The following is an 18,191-nucleotide window of genomic DNA, read 5'->3' on the forward strand; positions in this document are numbered from 1 at the left end:
TGGTTGACCTCTAGCGCTGTATTATAGCTTTTGTTTTATATTTTTCAGTGTACACTAGGAGGCGAGAGAACACTAACCACAAAGAATGGACAGCACACAAAGGGGGGGGGGGGGTGTAAGGGAAATGGGAGCAGATGGACACAGAGGGTATAGCCTTGCATTTAATAGATATCTGTCCCTAGTGTTAAAAAGCATTGAATTCAAACTATCAAGTTCCTAGAAGCTACAAGGGGCTTCACGGAAACATTCTACCAAAGATATTATATTTTGCCCAAACTCTCCCAACACACATCACCCCCAGGTATCTCCTAGATCTACAAACATTGGTACGCAAGTTTGTATGGGCAGGTAAGCCTCCCAGGTTTTGCCATGATATTTTATATAGGTGGAAGACACAAGGGGGCTTCATTTGCCTCACTTCACCAAATACTATCAGGCTGTACTTCTGAATAGAGTCATGGAATGTACTAGAGCAGCGCCGTCTAAGCAGTGGGTACATATTGAGGGGCAGATGATGGGGACTCCTACAATTGTCTTTCCCTGGTTGCCCAACTTTTCACACAGCTTGCACTCCACCATAGGCCCCACACTCCCAATGCTGGGCTAGGTTCAGAACCTTGAAATTCATTTCATCCCCATTATCTCCCCTCACCCCTTTGACTGCAAACCCAGACTTTCCACCTGGACTCACACTAGGGGCTTTCAAGGCATGGTCTACAGGTAAGACAATCAGGAGTGGTGGTAGTCAATGGACGAGTAGGTGCCTTTTCTCTGTTGCAGGATAATTTGAGTTTACTCGCTTCAGAGTTCTGGCTATACCTACAGGCTACACACTACTTACAATCGAAGGCAGCTATGGGGAAATGGGTAGAAGCCTGACTGACTTTGTGGAGCTGTGCTGTGTCTCCACTGAACCGAAACACACTATATGAATGATTTACCAACTGTTCATTGTTAATTTATACCCCAGCCTACATGGCTATGCTGGCGCTTGGGATAGAGAATTAGGGAGGCCTATCTCCAACCAATCCTGAGCCAGAGCTTTCCAATATACCCTGGTGAGCTCCTCTAGCCTCTCTGTGGTGGAGACGCGGTACAAAGTTCTTTCTCGCTGGTACAGGTGCCCCTCCCAATTAAGCAAGATGCCCTAGGTTGACTAAGGGTCGAGTTTCCCCCCTTTATATTTGGTAGTCTTGCCCTGCAATAGCGTCATACTGGTGTAAGGTGAAAACAGACGCAGACGAAATCATGGGTTGCCTGGTCCCAGTAGGGCTAGACTTCTGGCTGTGCAGTCTTTTGGACATTCCCATTTTACAATATAAAAAAATCTTTACTTTGACATATGTGCAACACTGCCATTTCAGTTGTCCTGGTCGGCAGGATCCTTCGCACCCGACATGCGGGAGTGGTTTAGACGGATAGACCTTTACAGGCTTATGGATGAGATAACCCTTTCTGGCCAAAAGAAAGTTACTGAATACTCATCAATGTGGTTTTGCTGGCTCGAATTTAAGGAATCTCCGTCTTACCGTTCCCTCATGGTTTGTGGCTAGCCATATACTATTGGCAATCAGTATGAGTGGACACGCTGGAGAATTTTTAATGCCAGATCTAGGACCAGTGTATATCACACCTTTATCTTTTTAGCTTTCCATTTCCCCCTCACCCCACTATAGATCAACCTGAATTTTGTTTCTGGACATTCCCCACCCTTTTTCTAGCTTGCCAAAATAAAGGCAATGACAGATGCATGAGAGAAAGGATCCTGTACACCGAGGACCAGCTTACAAAATACAAGCTGGAGGAAGCAAAACCATTTGAGTACCTCCAACAAACGTTTTATTATTATCATTAATTTGTAAGGCGCCTCAGTGCTACAGAGCATGGTTTAGTAGGAAAACAGGACACAGATAAAACAAGGACATACAAGTAAGACAAAATAAATACAGAAATGGAAAAAAAGGGTAGGATGGGCAGAGAGTGGAGAATGGGACACTTGTGGGGGTGTATTAGTGTGAGTATTATCAGCAAGAGTACTCTAATAAACACATGAATTTTCAGAGTTTGTCTAAAGATTTGAAGACTGTAGGAAAGTCTGATTGGGTATGGTAGGACATTTCATAAATGAGTAGCAGCACGAGGTGAGGCACAGGTCAGAGGTAGATCTAGGAGGGCTAGACAAAGAGTGTTTTTAAATGAGATTTGAGATTTTTTTAAGAGATGGTATTGGTGAGGACTTTGTAGGCAAGAGTGAGCAATCTGAAATAGATTCTGAAGATCACAGAGAGCCAATGTAGGGATTTGCAAATTGATGTGGCAGAACTGGTTAGAGAGGAAGATCAGTCTTGTTGCGGCATTTAAGATGAATTGAAATGGGGATAGATGGGTGAGGGGAATGCCAGATAGCAGGAGGTTCCAGTAGTCATGCCGGGACATGAGACAATGATAAGAGTTTTAACAGAATCTTGAACTTGGGTTAAGAAAAGGGTATATTCTACCAATATTTTTTAGGTGGAGGTGACAGACTGGGAGAGAGTCTGGATGTGTGGAACAAAGCAGATGGCGGAGTCAAGTGTGACACCAAGACAATGGGCTTGAGAGACTGGGGAAATTTTAGTATTATTAACGGTGAGAGATTTGAGGGCAGGTGGTGACTATGGAAGGAGAAAAGATGATTATTTCGGTTTTGGACATGTTGAGCTGTAGGCAACATTGGGACATCCATGAGGAGATAGCAGAGAGACAGTTGGTTACATGTAATAGCAGTGGTCGAAGTGGAAATTTAGTGGCGGTATGGAAAATTTAAGGGAATGGAATTTGATCATTTTACAAGCAAAGCAGTAATAGAAGTGGTGGTATTATATACCACTGTATACTAGCCCAGTTTAACTACTGTGTAATAGCACATAAGGGGACAGGCAAGGGGAGCATATTAGTTTATCAAAAGAGGTGTACAGTGAGATAAGTAGAGGGCCAAGAATAGAGTCATGTGGAACCCCAATAGATAGTGGTAGTGAAGAAGAGGAAGTGCCAGAGGTAGAGACACTAATGGAGCAGTTTGATGGGTATGAAGTGAAATAAGGAAAGGAATGTGTCATGAAGAAAAATGGAGTAAAGGGTTTGTAGGAGAAGATGGTGATGAACATTGTCAAAATCAGCACTGAGGTGCAGGAGGATGAGTATGGGAAATTTCCAACCAGGGCCCTATCTGTGTGGAGTTTGTATGTTTTCCTCCTGTTTGTGTGGGTTTCCTCTGGGTGCTCTGCTTTCCTCCCACAGTCCAAAGATAATGTGATTGGCTTCTGAAAAAATTAAACCTTGTGTGTGTGCCATAGCGAATGTAGATTGTAAACTCGACTGAGGCAGGGAGTAAAAGTTCATGAAAATAAATGCTTCCTAAAAAGTATATCTATGGATGCACCTCCAACCGGTCATCTTGGTGGGAGTAGATGCTGCCTCTCTATGGTAACGCACCAACAAAGGGGATGTGCCTAGACTGTTGCAAGTACAATGCCTTTTCCCAACGTGTTCTTGCAGCATTGACTAAATGGTGTTGCTGCTGGTGTCTTCAGGTCAGTTGCTGCTTGACCAGATCCTGGAATGTTGGGGCTTTGTTTGAGAAAGAGTTACTATTCACCTCCTGGAAAGCTAAGCAGTGAGTGAAAAATCTAGGCCTCCCATCCCCCAACCAGATGGACACTAGAACAGTAGCTTTTTTTTGTCAGGCATCTTTCCGCCCATTTATGGGAGGGGGGGTGGGGGGGGGGATTTAGGCCCGCCCCCTTTCTTACACCTAAGGCTGCCAGCGGCTGCACACTATGTGCAGGTCCACTTGGCAGTGACAGGCAGGGACAGTGTGCCGTCCGGCATCTCTGATTGTCTTTAAAACACAATCAGAGCTGCCGGGCAGCACACTGTCCCTGCCTGTCACTGCCGAACGGCCCTGCACATACTGTGCAGCCGTCGGCAGCAAGTCTCTGCTAGGGGTTGCGATTGCCCCGATCGCCCCCCCCTGGATCCGCCACTGGTGACTGCTTCTGCAAAAAATTTGTATTATAGCAAACCCATATTCCCACAAAGCCACAGTCAAAGTCAGGACTATAGGCTGCTATACACTTTTTCTGCAAATTTGTAAAATGTGTGGCAGTGGTCGTGCTTCTTGTTCTACCAAGACAAAATGATATATCGTCCTTACATACAGTACCTGCAGATGGTCCTCATTTTCCCGATCAGTCGCATGTTTTTGGCAACAAATGAGGTGTGATCTCAACCAGAATGAGTATGCATATCCAACATTGGAACATTATAAAGCAGGAGAGCAGGACAAAATTGCTACATGCAACTGTTCAGCTCAGCTACATCCATATTTGGGAGAAACCACACCTGAACTCACTTAGTCCCACTCCTTACGAGTGTGCCAGTCATGTCTGCCTGCTGAAATCAGGACCTTTGGGTGGATCAGGGCATGATTTGAGCTTATTAGGGCATGGTTTAGGTGGATGAAGGCGAGGCCTAATATGTCCTGATTTTCCAATCAGGATTGCTGGCAGGTATGCTAATAGCAACCTCTTTAGGTAGGTAACATTATCGCTTTACAGTGCCCACCCCCACAGCTCCAGCAATCCACCTCAAAACCTGCTCAAAACCACGCCCATTCTCACAGCTACCAGAAACCTACAGAGGCCCCTCTCTTTACACCATTCCTAGTGGGGCCACTAACTCCACAGCTCCCCCTTCAGTAGCCCCACTTGTCTCTGACCACAGTAACCCCAAAGCTCCTCCCTCCGGGACACAGCCAAGCCCTGGACTCATCCCCCAATCGGACACCCCCTTATCACTGCTCTCCGATGTCCACACCCAGTTCCTGCCCAAACCCATAAATATGCACCCTTTTGGGCCTATGGGGCACACCCTCAACTTTCCCCATCCTTTTTAGCTGTTGGCAATCTGCCTTTGCCAGGATTCCTTCAAGTTTCTAGCTCTCAAATGCAACAATTAAGGAGTCTATTTGTTATATAAGAGGGTTATTCCCGATATATAACGATTATTATCCCTGTTGGTTGCTTCTAATTATCAGAGTTATTTATTAATTTTGGTAGCTGGGACAGTGCTGGTGAAAACAGGCTGTCCCGCCGCAGAAGTGTCCCGTGTATATTCACTTTTGTTGCTTTCTTAAGGCACCAGCGAAAAACTTGTTTAGCTGTACCACCCCTTAAGATTCATACTGCACATGCACAGCTAAGTAATGTTTTCTTCAGCAGTGCTGCTTTTTGTCACTTGATAAATCGAGTCATTTTACAGTCCCCACAGCGATCTATGAGGACAGCGGTATTCACAATTAACTAAATTAACATCAGAGAATTCAATATATTCTCCGGCATTAGGGCTTTAATAAATAAACCTGAAACTAAGATGACCCCGGGAGTTATGGTTCGATAAATTCACCCTTTAGGCTTAAAGTTATTAGGATGTACAATCCCTATTTATTTTTAATCAGAGGAGACATTTTTGAGTAAAAGAGACCGATCAATCTCATGTCTGACAAATCAGCATTGCCAACCACCATTGGGATCTCCCTTTACTCACAACAGACCTTGGTTGAAAAGATACAGTGGCCAGTTTGCAACAAGTTAAATAAAATGTATGTGTGCATTGTTATCTGAGTACACTGAACATACATTATTTGTGTACACACTGTTTCCAAGGCAGCCACTTCAGCTGATCCTTTCAGACCAAGCCTCTTCAGATTAGCTTCCTGTATTTCAGTTACTGCTGCTCATTTGTTGTCCCACTCTAGATCCCTCTCTTACTCCCTGTGTTTTTACAGACTTGTCTTTGGTTACTATGTTTCAGCAATGGCCTGCAGACACCACTTACTACACCAATCCTTCAGTGGAGAGGAATTACACTGGAGTACAGATCCTCCCTCCTGCAGTAAGTTTACAAAATAATATAGTAATGTTTAATTTTAGATATAGATTATTAATTTGGGTGCTTGATTTTCAGGCTTAGATAAGCAGTAATGGCTACCTGTATATATTTTTAAACCTTTTTTTTAACTTTTAAGGTTTTTTTGTTGCTTTTGTTTTTCCTATGTATTAAAATATAGCTGTGAAAAAATAGGAAAGCAGCATTGTTGACTTAGTTGTTACTTGTTCATAAGTAGGTGTTATTTATTTATGTATTAATTTATTTGTAAAGTACCGTATTTCCCCATGTATAAGACGCACCTTTTCCCCCAAAATTTTGGGTCTAAAAACTGGGTGCGTCTTATACAGGGGTAGTAGCACTTACCCCATCAGATGATTCCTCTGTCCGGTAAAGTCTTTTTTCTTCTGTCCGTCTGATCCTGATGCTGGAAAGTCGCTTAAGGTCCTTTTTGCGATGACCGGATGTGGCGCGTGAACCGCAGGTGGAACGCACACTTCCGGTTTCTGCATTTGGTGTTTTTCCAATCAGGACCTTGTAAAGGTCCTGAAAGGACATCCGGATATCGCAAAGAGGACGGTAAGCGGCTTTCCAGCATCTTGATCAGACAGAGAGAAGACAGAAGACTTTACCAGACAGAGGAATCATCTGACAGGGTAAGTCAGAATCCACTATAGCGTTGTCTCTCCTCTGTATAAGCTGCACAAATACTCTGTGAAAAAATTGAGGATAATGTTTAACCTCAATTTTTTCACATGATTTATATAGGTGCGTCTTATACAGTGGAGCGTCATATACATGGGGAAATACGGTATGTTACCAGGAAGGAGTACACGGAGAGTCATGTCTCATTTTCAAGTGTGTCCTGCAGGGGCGCACCCAGGGGGGGTTTCCTAGTCCCCAGAACCCCTGTCCTACCTGGGGTGTCGTATGCTTACAGTGGTTGGCCCCTCTCGCGGGACCAGCCACTACTGCTTGTAATCATCTCCCAGTCAGTCCCCTGCTGTGTGAGCTCAGCTCTCTGCTGGCAGATTGGCCCCGCCCCTTCCTCCCACACGGCCAGCATGAGTGTTATACAGGAGGCAGCAGCAGGAGAAGGTAAGAATGTGTGTGTCTGTGTGTTTATGTATGTGTGTGTATGTGACAGCTTACATATCTGTGTGATCCTGTGTGTTTATGTATGTGTGTGTTTATGTATGTATGTGTGTGTATGTGACAGCTTAAATGTCTGTGTGTTTGATCCTGTGTGTTTATGTATGTATGTGTGTGTGTATGTGACAGTTTACATGTATGTGTATTTGATCCTGTGTGTCTGTGCTTGTCTGTGTATGGGACAGTTTACATATCTGTGTGTTTGACACGGTGTGTGTTTGTAGCAATGCCCCTACACATACTGGACATGCCCACTTGTATTGTGGCGTGGAAACCCCCCTCCTCGAATCCTGCGTTTGCCCCTGTCCTGGTTACATCATATGCCTGTGTGACTTATAGACAGAGAACATAAGCTGTAAAATACACATATATATATATATATATATATATATATATATATATATATATATATATATATATATATATATATATAGTTTGGAATGTGTTGGCAGTGTCTTTACATACATAATGGATACATTTATAAAAAAAAAAAAAAAGAATGGTAGGAGGAAGGTGCAGACATAATTCATCCAATAAACTCACCAGTGTTCATTTGCAAAAGTTATAGAAATGTTGCATCACTTAAATCAGATCTGTCCAACTGGTGGTACGCTGGAAGTACCCAATCCACAAAGCCAGACTTCAATATTAGAAGCCATAGCTTCATAATTGGAACCATTTTTGCTATCTTGCCAATCAAGAAGATGCACAGTACAAAAAACAGCACAGCTTCACTGCTAGAGCTCACGAATGAACCGAAGCACTGCAATATTATTGGGTGAAATTGCAGTGCTAGCTTTCCTTTGGTTCTACACATGAGCAGGGACATGTCAGGTCCCTGCAGTCAGAGAGTGTGGAGAAACCACAGACTTAAACCAGGGTAACATGGAATTAAAGAAGAGGGAACATATGTGGGGATGCCCACCGATCACTATAAAACAAACTGTCAGGGGCAAATTAAATTTATTAATACAGAAGGACAAGAGGGAGTTAACACTGAACGCCAATGATAAAAGGTATGTAAATAGGGCAGCACTCCTGCTTTTTAGTATGCATAATTCTTACTTTTGTTCAGAACAGAACTTCATTGAGCAAAACAAACAGGAAAAAAGAGCACATATAAAACTAGACCCTGCACAAAGAAAAGTGCACGGTCCCTTTGTCCATGTATATAGACTGTAAAAAGCCCAACTTACACAGGACTGATATAGAAATTTTACAAGAACATTTGGGATGTTTAAAAGTTGTGTGAATTGGCATTTTATTTTAATATGAATGTATTATTAAAATGTTGCAATGTTAAAACCTATCCTATGTTTAGAGTTGTCACTGCCATAGGCATTGTGAGTCAATATACACTAAATTATTAATTTTGCCCCTCACATGCGCATGCCGATGTACCTTTACATTATTTTTAATAGGGAAATCGGTGATTAGTTAAGGGATATTTCCACTGTATCATTTTATATTTATATATTAAATGTCAAAGACCTATCTACAACGGCTGGTTAGATGCCCCATCTATTATAGTGTATAAAACAGTACCTGAAATTAAAAGATGTAATCCACTGCAAGCTTAAAATGCCATAAATTGGACAAATGACTAGGTTTGTCATCTCTACACCGTACTGAGAGATACTTAAGACTGCATTCTTGTAATTTTATTCTATTCCTCAGTTTCCTCAACAGACAACTATAATTCAGCAGCTTCCAGCTGACTTTATCCCTCCTTTGTCTCATCCCATTAGATATGGTCGTGCTAAAGAAGGTGAGAGATTCATTTTTACTTCACGTAAAGAATAGAAATTCTGAAAGCCAGTTTTGGACTAGCTCTAGAATGAAACCTACCTTTAAGGATCCACTTCCAAAGTAAAATATTAATATATCAAGTGTGTTCCTAGTTGTTCTTCCTTATATAAACTGCCATAATCATTTGTAGTAGAATTTTGTATCAATTCAATTATGAATTAAGGAATTATTTATTATTTAGTGTTCCGTTATAAATAAGACATTACATACAGCATGTTTCTGCATATTTTTCATTAGAGTATACCTGAGAGTATATAAATAATAAATGTTCCTGTTGTAAGACTTAGGTATATTTATATGGGATATTAAATGTAAATAGTCTTTCTATTAAAACTGATACTATGGACTTATTCACAACATTAAAATCAATTGATACGTCTATCATTTAAACAACTATGTACTATTAACTGTGTGGAGTTTGTATGTTCTCCCCGTGTTTGCATGGGTTTCCTCCGGGTGCTCCGGTTTCCCCCCACACTCCAAAAACATACTGGTAGGTTAATTGTCTGCTATTAAATTGCCCTTAGTCTCTCTCGATCTGTGTGTGTGTGTGTGTGTGTATGTTAGGGGATTTAGATTGTAAGCTCCAATGGGGCATGGACTGATGTGAATGAGCTCTCTGTACAGCGCTGCAGAATTAGTGGCGCTATATAAATAAATAGATGATGGTGATGATGATGATGAAGGTAGGTTTTATATATGAATTTATATGGGAGTGATGCTTAGCGGCCATCATGAAAGGAGCTCTGCCAGAAAGTTTTGTGAAATTCAAGAACATCAGGAAATCCCCTACAGCAGATCTATCTCTCCAAACCTTCATGGCATCTCTCAGGGATTGAATAGTGCCTGGGTTCCACAACCACGAGTGTGGCCCTTATGCCATAATAGGTCTATGTGCACCTGACCCAGCCTGCGAATAAATAAATATCCCACAACAACAGCACAAAGCCTCTCAAGAGAGTTGAGGGGCAGTGGGAAACTCCTTGACAATTCCTAAAAATTTTAAGCGCATCAAACATGGGCGAACGATTCTCACAGACTGCCCCAACTCACTCATCATAATCTGAAATTTACTAACTGAGGAATCTTGTACCGCTGCACGAGATAACCATGACTCTAGAGAAGTACTACAACCGCTCAAATCCTAGCCTACTGAGCAGAACTTTAAAAGGTTAGAAGTTTAAACTACAAGAGATGGTGCATAAGAAAGTAGCTAATCTACATGCATTTAGCAGCCAGATTGTCAGCTTTGGAGGAGAGTTAGGAATCTTCAGACAAACACCTCAGTTGGCTCCGGGAAGTTGTTTCTCTGCAGGCAACAGAGATGAGACTCCTGCAAAATAGAGTTGATGACTTCGGCGACAGGGGTTACAGGAACATGCATACAAGGAATCCTGGAGCACAAGGAACTAAGACACATTCTCATGGATTTTCAAAGGAATTTTGAATCAAGATACCTGTGAGCTTCTAACATTTGATAGAGTGCATAAAACTCTCAGCAGAATGCCCAAGAGATGTAATATGAGATTACATTACTTTTCCCAGAAAGAAGAAATTTGCAAGAGAATGAGACATGTTGATGTCTTTGATGGGAGCACAATCAATATATACCAAGACCTGGCATACATTACAATTGTGTAAAATGCTGGAACCCCTGGCAGACAGCCTCTGCAATAGTAATATACGTCTCCCTATAGCGCCTCCTATTACTCCGTATAATCTGTTTCTATAACTCCAAACTATAACTTCTATTGCTCTATATATCTTCTCCCTATAACTCCTCCAGTTACTCCGTAAATCTCTCCCTATTACTCCACACTATAACTCTTTCTATTGCTTTATATATCCTCTCCCTATAACTCCATATAACCTCTCCCTATAACGCCTCCAGTTACTCCGTAAATCTTTCCCTATAACTCCACACTATAACTCTTCATATTGCTCTATATATCCTCACCCTATAACTCCTCCTATAATTCCATATAACCTCTCCTTATAACGCCTCATATTACTCCATATAAGCTCTCCCTATAACTCCAAACTATAACTCCTCATTCTATTATTTCTATAAATCCTCTTATTTACTCCTTCTATTATTCCATATAAGCCTCCCCTATAATTCCTCCTATTTGTTGATATAATCTATCCTTGTAATTTCTCCTATTACTCCATATAACCTAATTATAACCTCACCTTAAACCTCACCCTGTATCAGTCTGCTTGCAAACTGAAAAGTGATCTCTTTTTTTTCTGCCCATGCGCAGTGCAGAAAGGTGCACTTTGCTTTTACGTTTCAGATTATACATGAGCTCCTGAATGACTGACATAATGTCACTCATCCACCAGTGCTTTTTAGCGCTGGTTACTGGCATGAAAGAGAAGCAGCTTCTTACCTTTCAAACTGTTGTCTGCTGCTCTTCAATGTCAGTGATATGCTGGGAGTCTTGCGCTGAGCTGTTCATACTCCTAGGAATAAATTTATTAAGCTCCGGGTTTGAATAAGTGGAGGTTGTCTATAACAACCAATCAGCTTCTAGCTGTCATTTTTTATAATGTACTAAATAAATGATAACTAAAAATCTGATTGGTTGCAACATACCCACTTTTTCAATCTCGCAGCTTGATAAATTTACCCCCCAGCTTGAAGAGCAGAAGATACTGTCCCCACCTGCTATGGTAAAAGCTGAGGGAACCCCTTACAAGGAGGGCCTCTGTTTTTGAAAGAAGCGCTCATGGAGCTTCCCGCCCCTATGTGATGTGGCCACATCCTATGGACATGCTTCTCTCCCCACGGGAACATCCACAATGTGTAGAGGTATGGCATAACTTCTGCAGTAAATTCTAAGTATTTTCAAGCAAGTAAACATTTTATTTCAGCACCTGCAAATGAGTACAATCTCCCAATGTGGACCTTGGAAATAAAGGTTGTGCATCCCTGGTTTAAACTCTCATTTCTTATATAGATGATTCTGTTAAATTATTTACATAATTCACCTCTTCCATCTATCACCTATCTATAACCTAGTGTATATTTTTCCCTCAGATTTAATAGAACTGATGATGATACAGAATGCACAGATGCATCAGGTTATAATGAACAATATGACAATGTCAGCATTGTCCAGCTTTGGATATGGCACAACTCAGTCCACCCCAGTGGTATGTTAAAAAGTAGCATCTTTTGTGTAAATGATGTAATACAGGGACCCTTTTGCTATCTCTTTGGAGGCTAAAGGGTAGATTTATCAAACCTAAAAAAGAACATTTTTTTTAGAAAGTTTGATAAATCTACCCATAAGCATTATCTAAAGGTCATGTTAAGTGTTTTGTAATAACAGTTTATTGAGTAATAGGTTATCTGTTATCTTTTCCCTACAGCCCAATATGGTCCCAGTGCAAGTTGAAGAGGATGACCCAATTGTGTATCATCATCATTATGACTCATACCCAGAAAACTATCTGACATATCCAGCATATCCTACATTACCACCACCGGCACCAATGCATCAACGCGAACCAACCATCAGACACTTAAATCTGGACACGCAGCCTGGTTCACCCACACGCAACATAGACCAGTGAGATAGTAGTGTGTACCTGTGTCTGTGACTATGTAGTGTAGAAACACCGTAACACTGTTTGCTGGACTTTTTTTTCATGCATTATATGATTCTGCACATAAAGGGGCCTATTTTGTAGGACCAAATTTTTGCCACTTATTGTAGCAATAAGAGATGCATTTTCTGATTTATGTATCATCCTAATCATGCCAGGACAGTCCCTCCAAGGTTGTCATGACAAAGACAGTTCCATTGAGAAAGCACCAGCTTTCTCATTCTGTCCCCTGCCGACCTAAAAGCGCAGATGCAAATAAGACTTTCACTGCTGACGCCATCTTCAGATGGCAATAGCAACCGACTATGAATTGACTCCAGCTCAGAGTCCACATAGGAGATTCCTTTAATACCTCCTGCTTTAGCCTATTGTTAAATAGCACTGATACTAATAGTTGCCTTAATCATGAGGAAACAGCCATTTCACATGATTTAATGCAGGGGTGTAAAACCTTTTAGCTTTCCTGGGCCACATTGGAAGACGACGAGTTGGTTTGGGCCGCACATAAAATACACTAACACTAACGATAGCTGATCATCGAAAAAACCATAGAAAACATAGTTAACATATTAAACTTACTTGGAAATGAAGTTTGTAAGAGTTAGGAAACCTATTGCAGAATCATGATTAAAGCAGTAGTCCCATTACCAGCTACAATTTAACTTACCTGCATCTGTCCCTTAGTGGGGTTCGGGGAATTAAATGCCAAAAACTTTTTTTTCCACTCTTTCTGCACCCAGGAATAATTTTTTTTATTGACCAGTTTGAAATGGTCACCGATATAGGCAGCATCAGGAGGACTAATAGAAATCTACAGAGATTTAAAGATAGGGTGGCTGGAAAAATGGCTCATGGAGCAGCCTCCAATGAGGGTAACAGTGGGTGATAATTTCACCCTACTCAGCACTGCACATTTAAAATGGTTTAAAATATTAAAAATACAATTATCTCTTCATATTTATATTAGATACATACAGAGAACACAGCTAGTTCATAACTGAATGGTGCAGAAAGTCCAAATTCAGAGTAACAACAATAAGATAATGTATAATCTTTCACTGCTGCTGATCGCGCGGGTGACTCCTCTGTGCTGCGCTACGCAATGGATGTCAGATGTGATGACGTCACCCCCGACATTCACTGTGAGCGCCACACGGAGGAGGAGACCAGGGAGGGAGCCGGAGCGCCAGCTGATGTGACCGCAAGGTAAGTATTTTTTAAAATTTTTTGCAGGATTTTTTTTTCAGCGCTGCCCCCTTGCCACAACCAAAACTCCTGCTGGGCCACATTTACAGGGATGCTGGGCAGCATGTGGACAACCATGATTTAAAGCAAGCCAATGCTTAATAAATAGTTCCATAAATCTTTTCAATCTATATGGAAATGAGGGTGAATTACAGGGGCCCAGAATGCCCCCTTCATATCAGAAAGTCAGTATAAAATGAGAGGCTATAGCACCCCCAAAACACTTGATTAAGGTCCTCCTTCTATAGCAGTGTGATCTGTATATTATTTCCAGAGCATGATTCGCAGGTATCTATAATCTTGAATGTTTTTGGACTTTGAGTAAGATAAAAAGACTTTCTGTACTTTGAAGCACTGTCCCAATTCCTAATTCACAATCCTAAACTTAAAAATTACCCGTTATTTCCACATTGCTATTCCCCTATAGAAGAAAGCACTGTGATTATATCTATGTGTGTGTATCATTAACACCGAATAACAGCAAATATTGATTTTATTACAGTTTCCTGTTTATTCTTCATGTATAATTTAGTATGACATACATGAAATCCTCCTATGAATATCCTGTGCTTTACATCAATATAATAATAATATAATATGTTTGTAGCATAACAACTATTTCCGCTGCATTTTTCCCAAAAGGAAACAAAACTTCACGGCAGCACATTGTTCATGTGAATCGGTCATTACAAAAATAGGCGAAAGATTGAATGAGTTGTTGATAAAACAATCACTGGAGTCAAAAGCTAGTTTCCCCCCTGCAACATCACCGGGTATACTGGCTCAGAATGGTTCCGCAAACACTCACCTAGCAGTGGAAGCCTGTACTACAAGCACCCAGCCCTGTAGAACACGATTACGGTTTCTTTTGGGTACCCCCTCGTACACATGTATCTGTCAAGGGCGTAGAGTGAGAAATTCCAAAACGCTGTACAGCTGAAGACTCATATGCATTATGTAATGCTTCAGAATTATTATTATTATCTTTTATTTATGAGGCACCACAACGGGTCCACAGCACCGTATATAGAGCATAGGATAACAGTACAGGGTAAAACAATTACATTATACTTACATCAATCAAGGACATTTATAAATCTTAGCAGAATTATAGAGTGGTTAAAGTGAGTATATGGAGAATGTACCGCTACTTGGAGCATATCTCCAAAAAGATTTGATCACTCCTAACAGATTGTGATGTGTCTCCACAGGCGGCCTATACCACCTCCACCACCTCTGAGTGCTACCGGCACTGTTGGAGCTGATATCCGTCCGGCTTCAGGTAAATTAGGCAATATCTAATCACTCACTATACTATATAAATAAAATTTAACAAAAAGGAGTTTTCCAGGGGCATTTGCCACCCAGGCCAGTCCAATAGTGGGCTGCCTTGGGCTGGGTCACTGCTCTATCTGCATTTTTGCCATTAAAATGTTTCTAGACTGATGAGCGGAGTCTCACACCCTCATCCCCGACAAATATTTGCCAGCCAGCCTGCCCCTGATGTTTTTATATATGTGGCAAGATAAACTTGGTATTATGACAGTTTTCTGATGTTGTAATTTTAAAATATAGGCTATGCAGAATTTATACACAAGCAGCTTGTTCAAACAAGCATATTTAGAGGGACTGCTTACGCTACTCTCCCAATGGAACTCAACATCAGTAAATTGCTCTATGAATATGTATTATTGCTGACTGCTTGCACTCTCCTAAGCTTCAAACAAGTGGCACTGTTATCTGTTTGGCAAGCCATGGTAAGCTTGCACAACAGAGGCATACAGGCACAGTCATGAATGATACCAATGCCAGCAGGAACAACCGAGCAAGTTGGAACGCGGTGTGAGGCCAATTATTGCAGGAAAGGACACAGTCGGCTTCATGCTTAATACCCCTTGGCTTCTCAATGACCAGTTTGTAGTGCTGAAATCACTAATTTGACATACAAGTGCATGGGGATCTCATCAACAATTGATTTTTGCTAATGTACACCCAATAGAGATATATGAACCTTTGTATGGCATAGCTCTATAAACACTGTCAGATGACATTGTACTTTCCACTCATTTTCTTTAATTTTTCTTCTTTTCAGAATATTATGATTTGACCGAAGCTCAACTTTAAGGTCACCTGGACCAGCCTGGAACATAGAGGAATATAAACAACAATTTGAAGTTACTGCATTGGATCAGACCTTTATTCAATCCCATAGGGCAAGCTTATTAAGTCTGTGAAAACAAACACTGAACAAACAATAGATACTGACTAATGTTTTGTGGGTCTCACACATCAGTATTCTGAATTCTGCTTCGGATCTTTTCTTCACTTTCCTCTTAATTAAAATACCAGGACTATATCTTTATGTGTGTGCAACAATTCTCTGGAACTTCCCATCCAGATTCTCTCCCTTTAATTTTTTGGTATGTGGTCGACGGCTAGACATTCTTTTGGACTACATTCAGAAAGTCGACTTAATAATACTGTCTACATTTGAATTGTCAACATAATACTTTCGATATTATTGTCAACTTTCCAAGCCTGTCTGTATTATGGTGAACAATTTTGTTCTCCATGGTGTGATGACTGTCCAGCTGCATGCCTCCTTTAATTTTCTATTTTCCATAATCTCTTTGTCCATAATATTGCTATCCACATTACTCTGGACCTTCCTCCATGCTAATTCTGATAATGTCTTTTTAATCTGTATTTTAAATATTTAATGTTTCTTTGGATTTTATACACAAGACGGTCAATGTTTTACTACTCCTTTAAAATTATATTTTTTAATATAACGTAATGTTATGAGTATATGCTTATGTGGCATACCGTTGTCATAGGTGGTACAATTGCACTGAGGTTTTCTTATCAAAAGAGGCTGTCTCTCTCATATTATGAAGTTTATTTACATTATTATGGTAGCTTACATACAGTGTGCATGGTATTATAAGATGTGTATGGTAACTCTTTATTTGCATCATTAGGCGTTATTGATTTTCAATCTTGTGTCATGGGTGGGATAGAAAGTAGACATACCTTTAACACATAGCGAGCAACTTTATGCAATCTCTGTGAATGTACAGGTGGTATAAAATGTATACTTTACCCATTGTGAAGTAAGAATGTTACAAAAAAAACAAGAAAAATGTATTAGTTTTATGTAAAATAATGATTTTTTATTTTGTAACGGGTGGGACATAGTGCAAAATAATTCTCAGTAACACATATTTTATGTATGTAAAACAAAAACAGTGCACTTCTACTGCTGTATAATCGTTTTTTGCCATTTAACATGTGATTCTTATTACAATATTATTGTTTTGAGTACAGATGTTTTCGTTTTTACATACCACTTTTAACCCTGTTCAAACACATCTATAATAGGAAACTCATGAAAACTACTGCCTCTCACTTTTCTAAGAACTAGTGTAGATAACACTGCAAGAATCTGATCAAAATTTACAAAATTAATATAATTTTCATTTGTTTAGAACAGTTTTCTATTTTCCCCAACAACCTTCAAAAACATTACTTTCACTCAACAGTCATCTTCACAGGAGCTCTGTGCAATGCCAGCATATTTGTAGTGAGCAGTCTATCTGAAAGATGCTTTGAACTGACAATTTATATTTACTTATCAAAAGATTTACTTCCTGGACCTTTTTTTATTTATGGTGACTTTAATTGCTAATTACAAATGGTATACTCTATCATGATAATAAATTTAGCCTTTGGGGGTTCTAAAACTGTTGGTCTCAATCTTATGGCTATATTTACTAAACTGTGGTTTTGAAAAAGTGAAGATGTTGCCTATAGCAACCATTCAAATTCTAGCTTTCATTTATTCAGTGCATTCTACAAAATGACAGCTAAAATCTGATTGGTTACTATAGGCAAGATCTCCACTTTGTCAAACCTGCAGTTTAGTAAATATACAGCTTGTTGTTCAATTTGTCATGGGACATTTAAAAAAAAAAAAAAAAAGGTTAAAATCCCGATAATGCAACTGTGTAATTCAATTAATGATTTTTAGAGGCAATGAACTTAAGCAAATGCTTCTAACCATTATCTCACTACAAAAACATTTCTATGTCTTTTGTCACGGGCAGGACAATTAAAGCACTCTGTTTTTGCAAGTTAAACACTATACATAAACTTACCTTTTCAAACAAATTCTCAGATGAATCTTGAAGTAAACTTGCAAGTATGGTCGGTAGCATCCAACTGCAGTGGAGGAAGTGATGTAGTTACAAACAAAATGAAATAAAACCAAAATAATATCACTATGTATAATACCAGTGGAAGAACTACCCTTGGCCAACAGTTGCCTAGGAAAATAAAATTAATCATCCATAGTGATGCATAAATGTCCCTATGTACAGAATTCTGGTGTGGGTTTTTTTTTATTTCATATACTACTGTTTTAATCAGCATGTCAGTGTATT

General features: G+C 40.1%; 1 protein-coding gene across 1 annotated transcript; it reads left to right on the forward strand.

The window, feature by feature from the left end:
• The first annotated feature begins 5,792 nt into the window (after nt 1–5,792).
• PRR29 (proline rich 29) lies at nt 5,793–17,477 on the forward strand. Its single transcript, XM_075215321.1, has 6 exons — nt 5,793–5,934; nt 8,758–8,848; nt 11,933–12,048; nt 12,268–12,467; nt 14,961–15,031; nt 15,842–17,477. The coding sequence occupies exons 1-6, from the start codon at nt 5,845–5,847 to the stop codon at nt 15,871–15,873; spliced, it is 600 nt and encodes a 199-aa protein (XP_075071422.1). The 5' UTR covers nt 5,793–5,844; the 3' UTR covers nt 15,874–17,477.
• The last annotated feature ends 714 nt before the right edge of the window (nt 17,478–18,191 follow it).

Source organism: Mixophyes fleayi, chromosome 6, assembly GCF_038048845.1.
Source record: "Mixophyes fleayi isolate aMixFle1 chromosome 6, aMixFle1.hap1, whole genome shotgun sequence".
In the NCBI taxonomy this organism is placed as follows: domain Eukaryota; kingdom Metazoa; phylum Chordata; class Amphibia; order Anura; family Limnodynastidae; genus Mixophyes; species Mixophyes fleayi.

What these genes read in the sequence shown, in the direction of transcription:
- PRR29 (XM_075215321.1), top strand. Translation starts at nt 5,845, where the DNA reads ATGTTTCAGCAATGGCCTGCAGACACCACTTACTACACCAATCCTTCA. An exon ending in TACAGATCCTCCCTCCTGCA is followed by an intron (nt 5,935 to 8,757) that starts GTAAGTTTACAA and finishes TCTATTCCTCAG; the next exon opens with TTTCCTCAACAGACAACTAT. An exon ending in TGATATCCGTCCGGCTTCAG is followed by an intron (nt 15,032 to 15,841) that starts GTAAATTAGGCA and finishes TCTTCTTTTCAG; the next exon opens with AATATTATGATTTGACCGAA.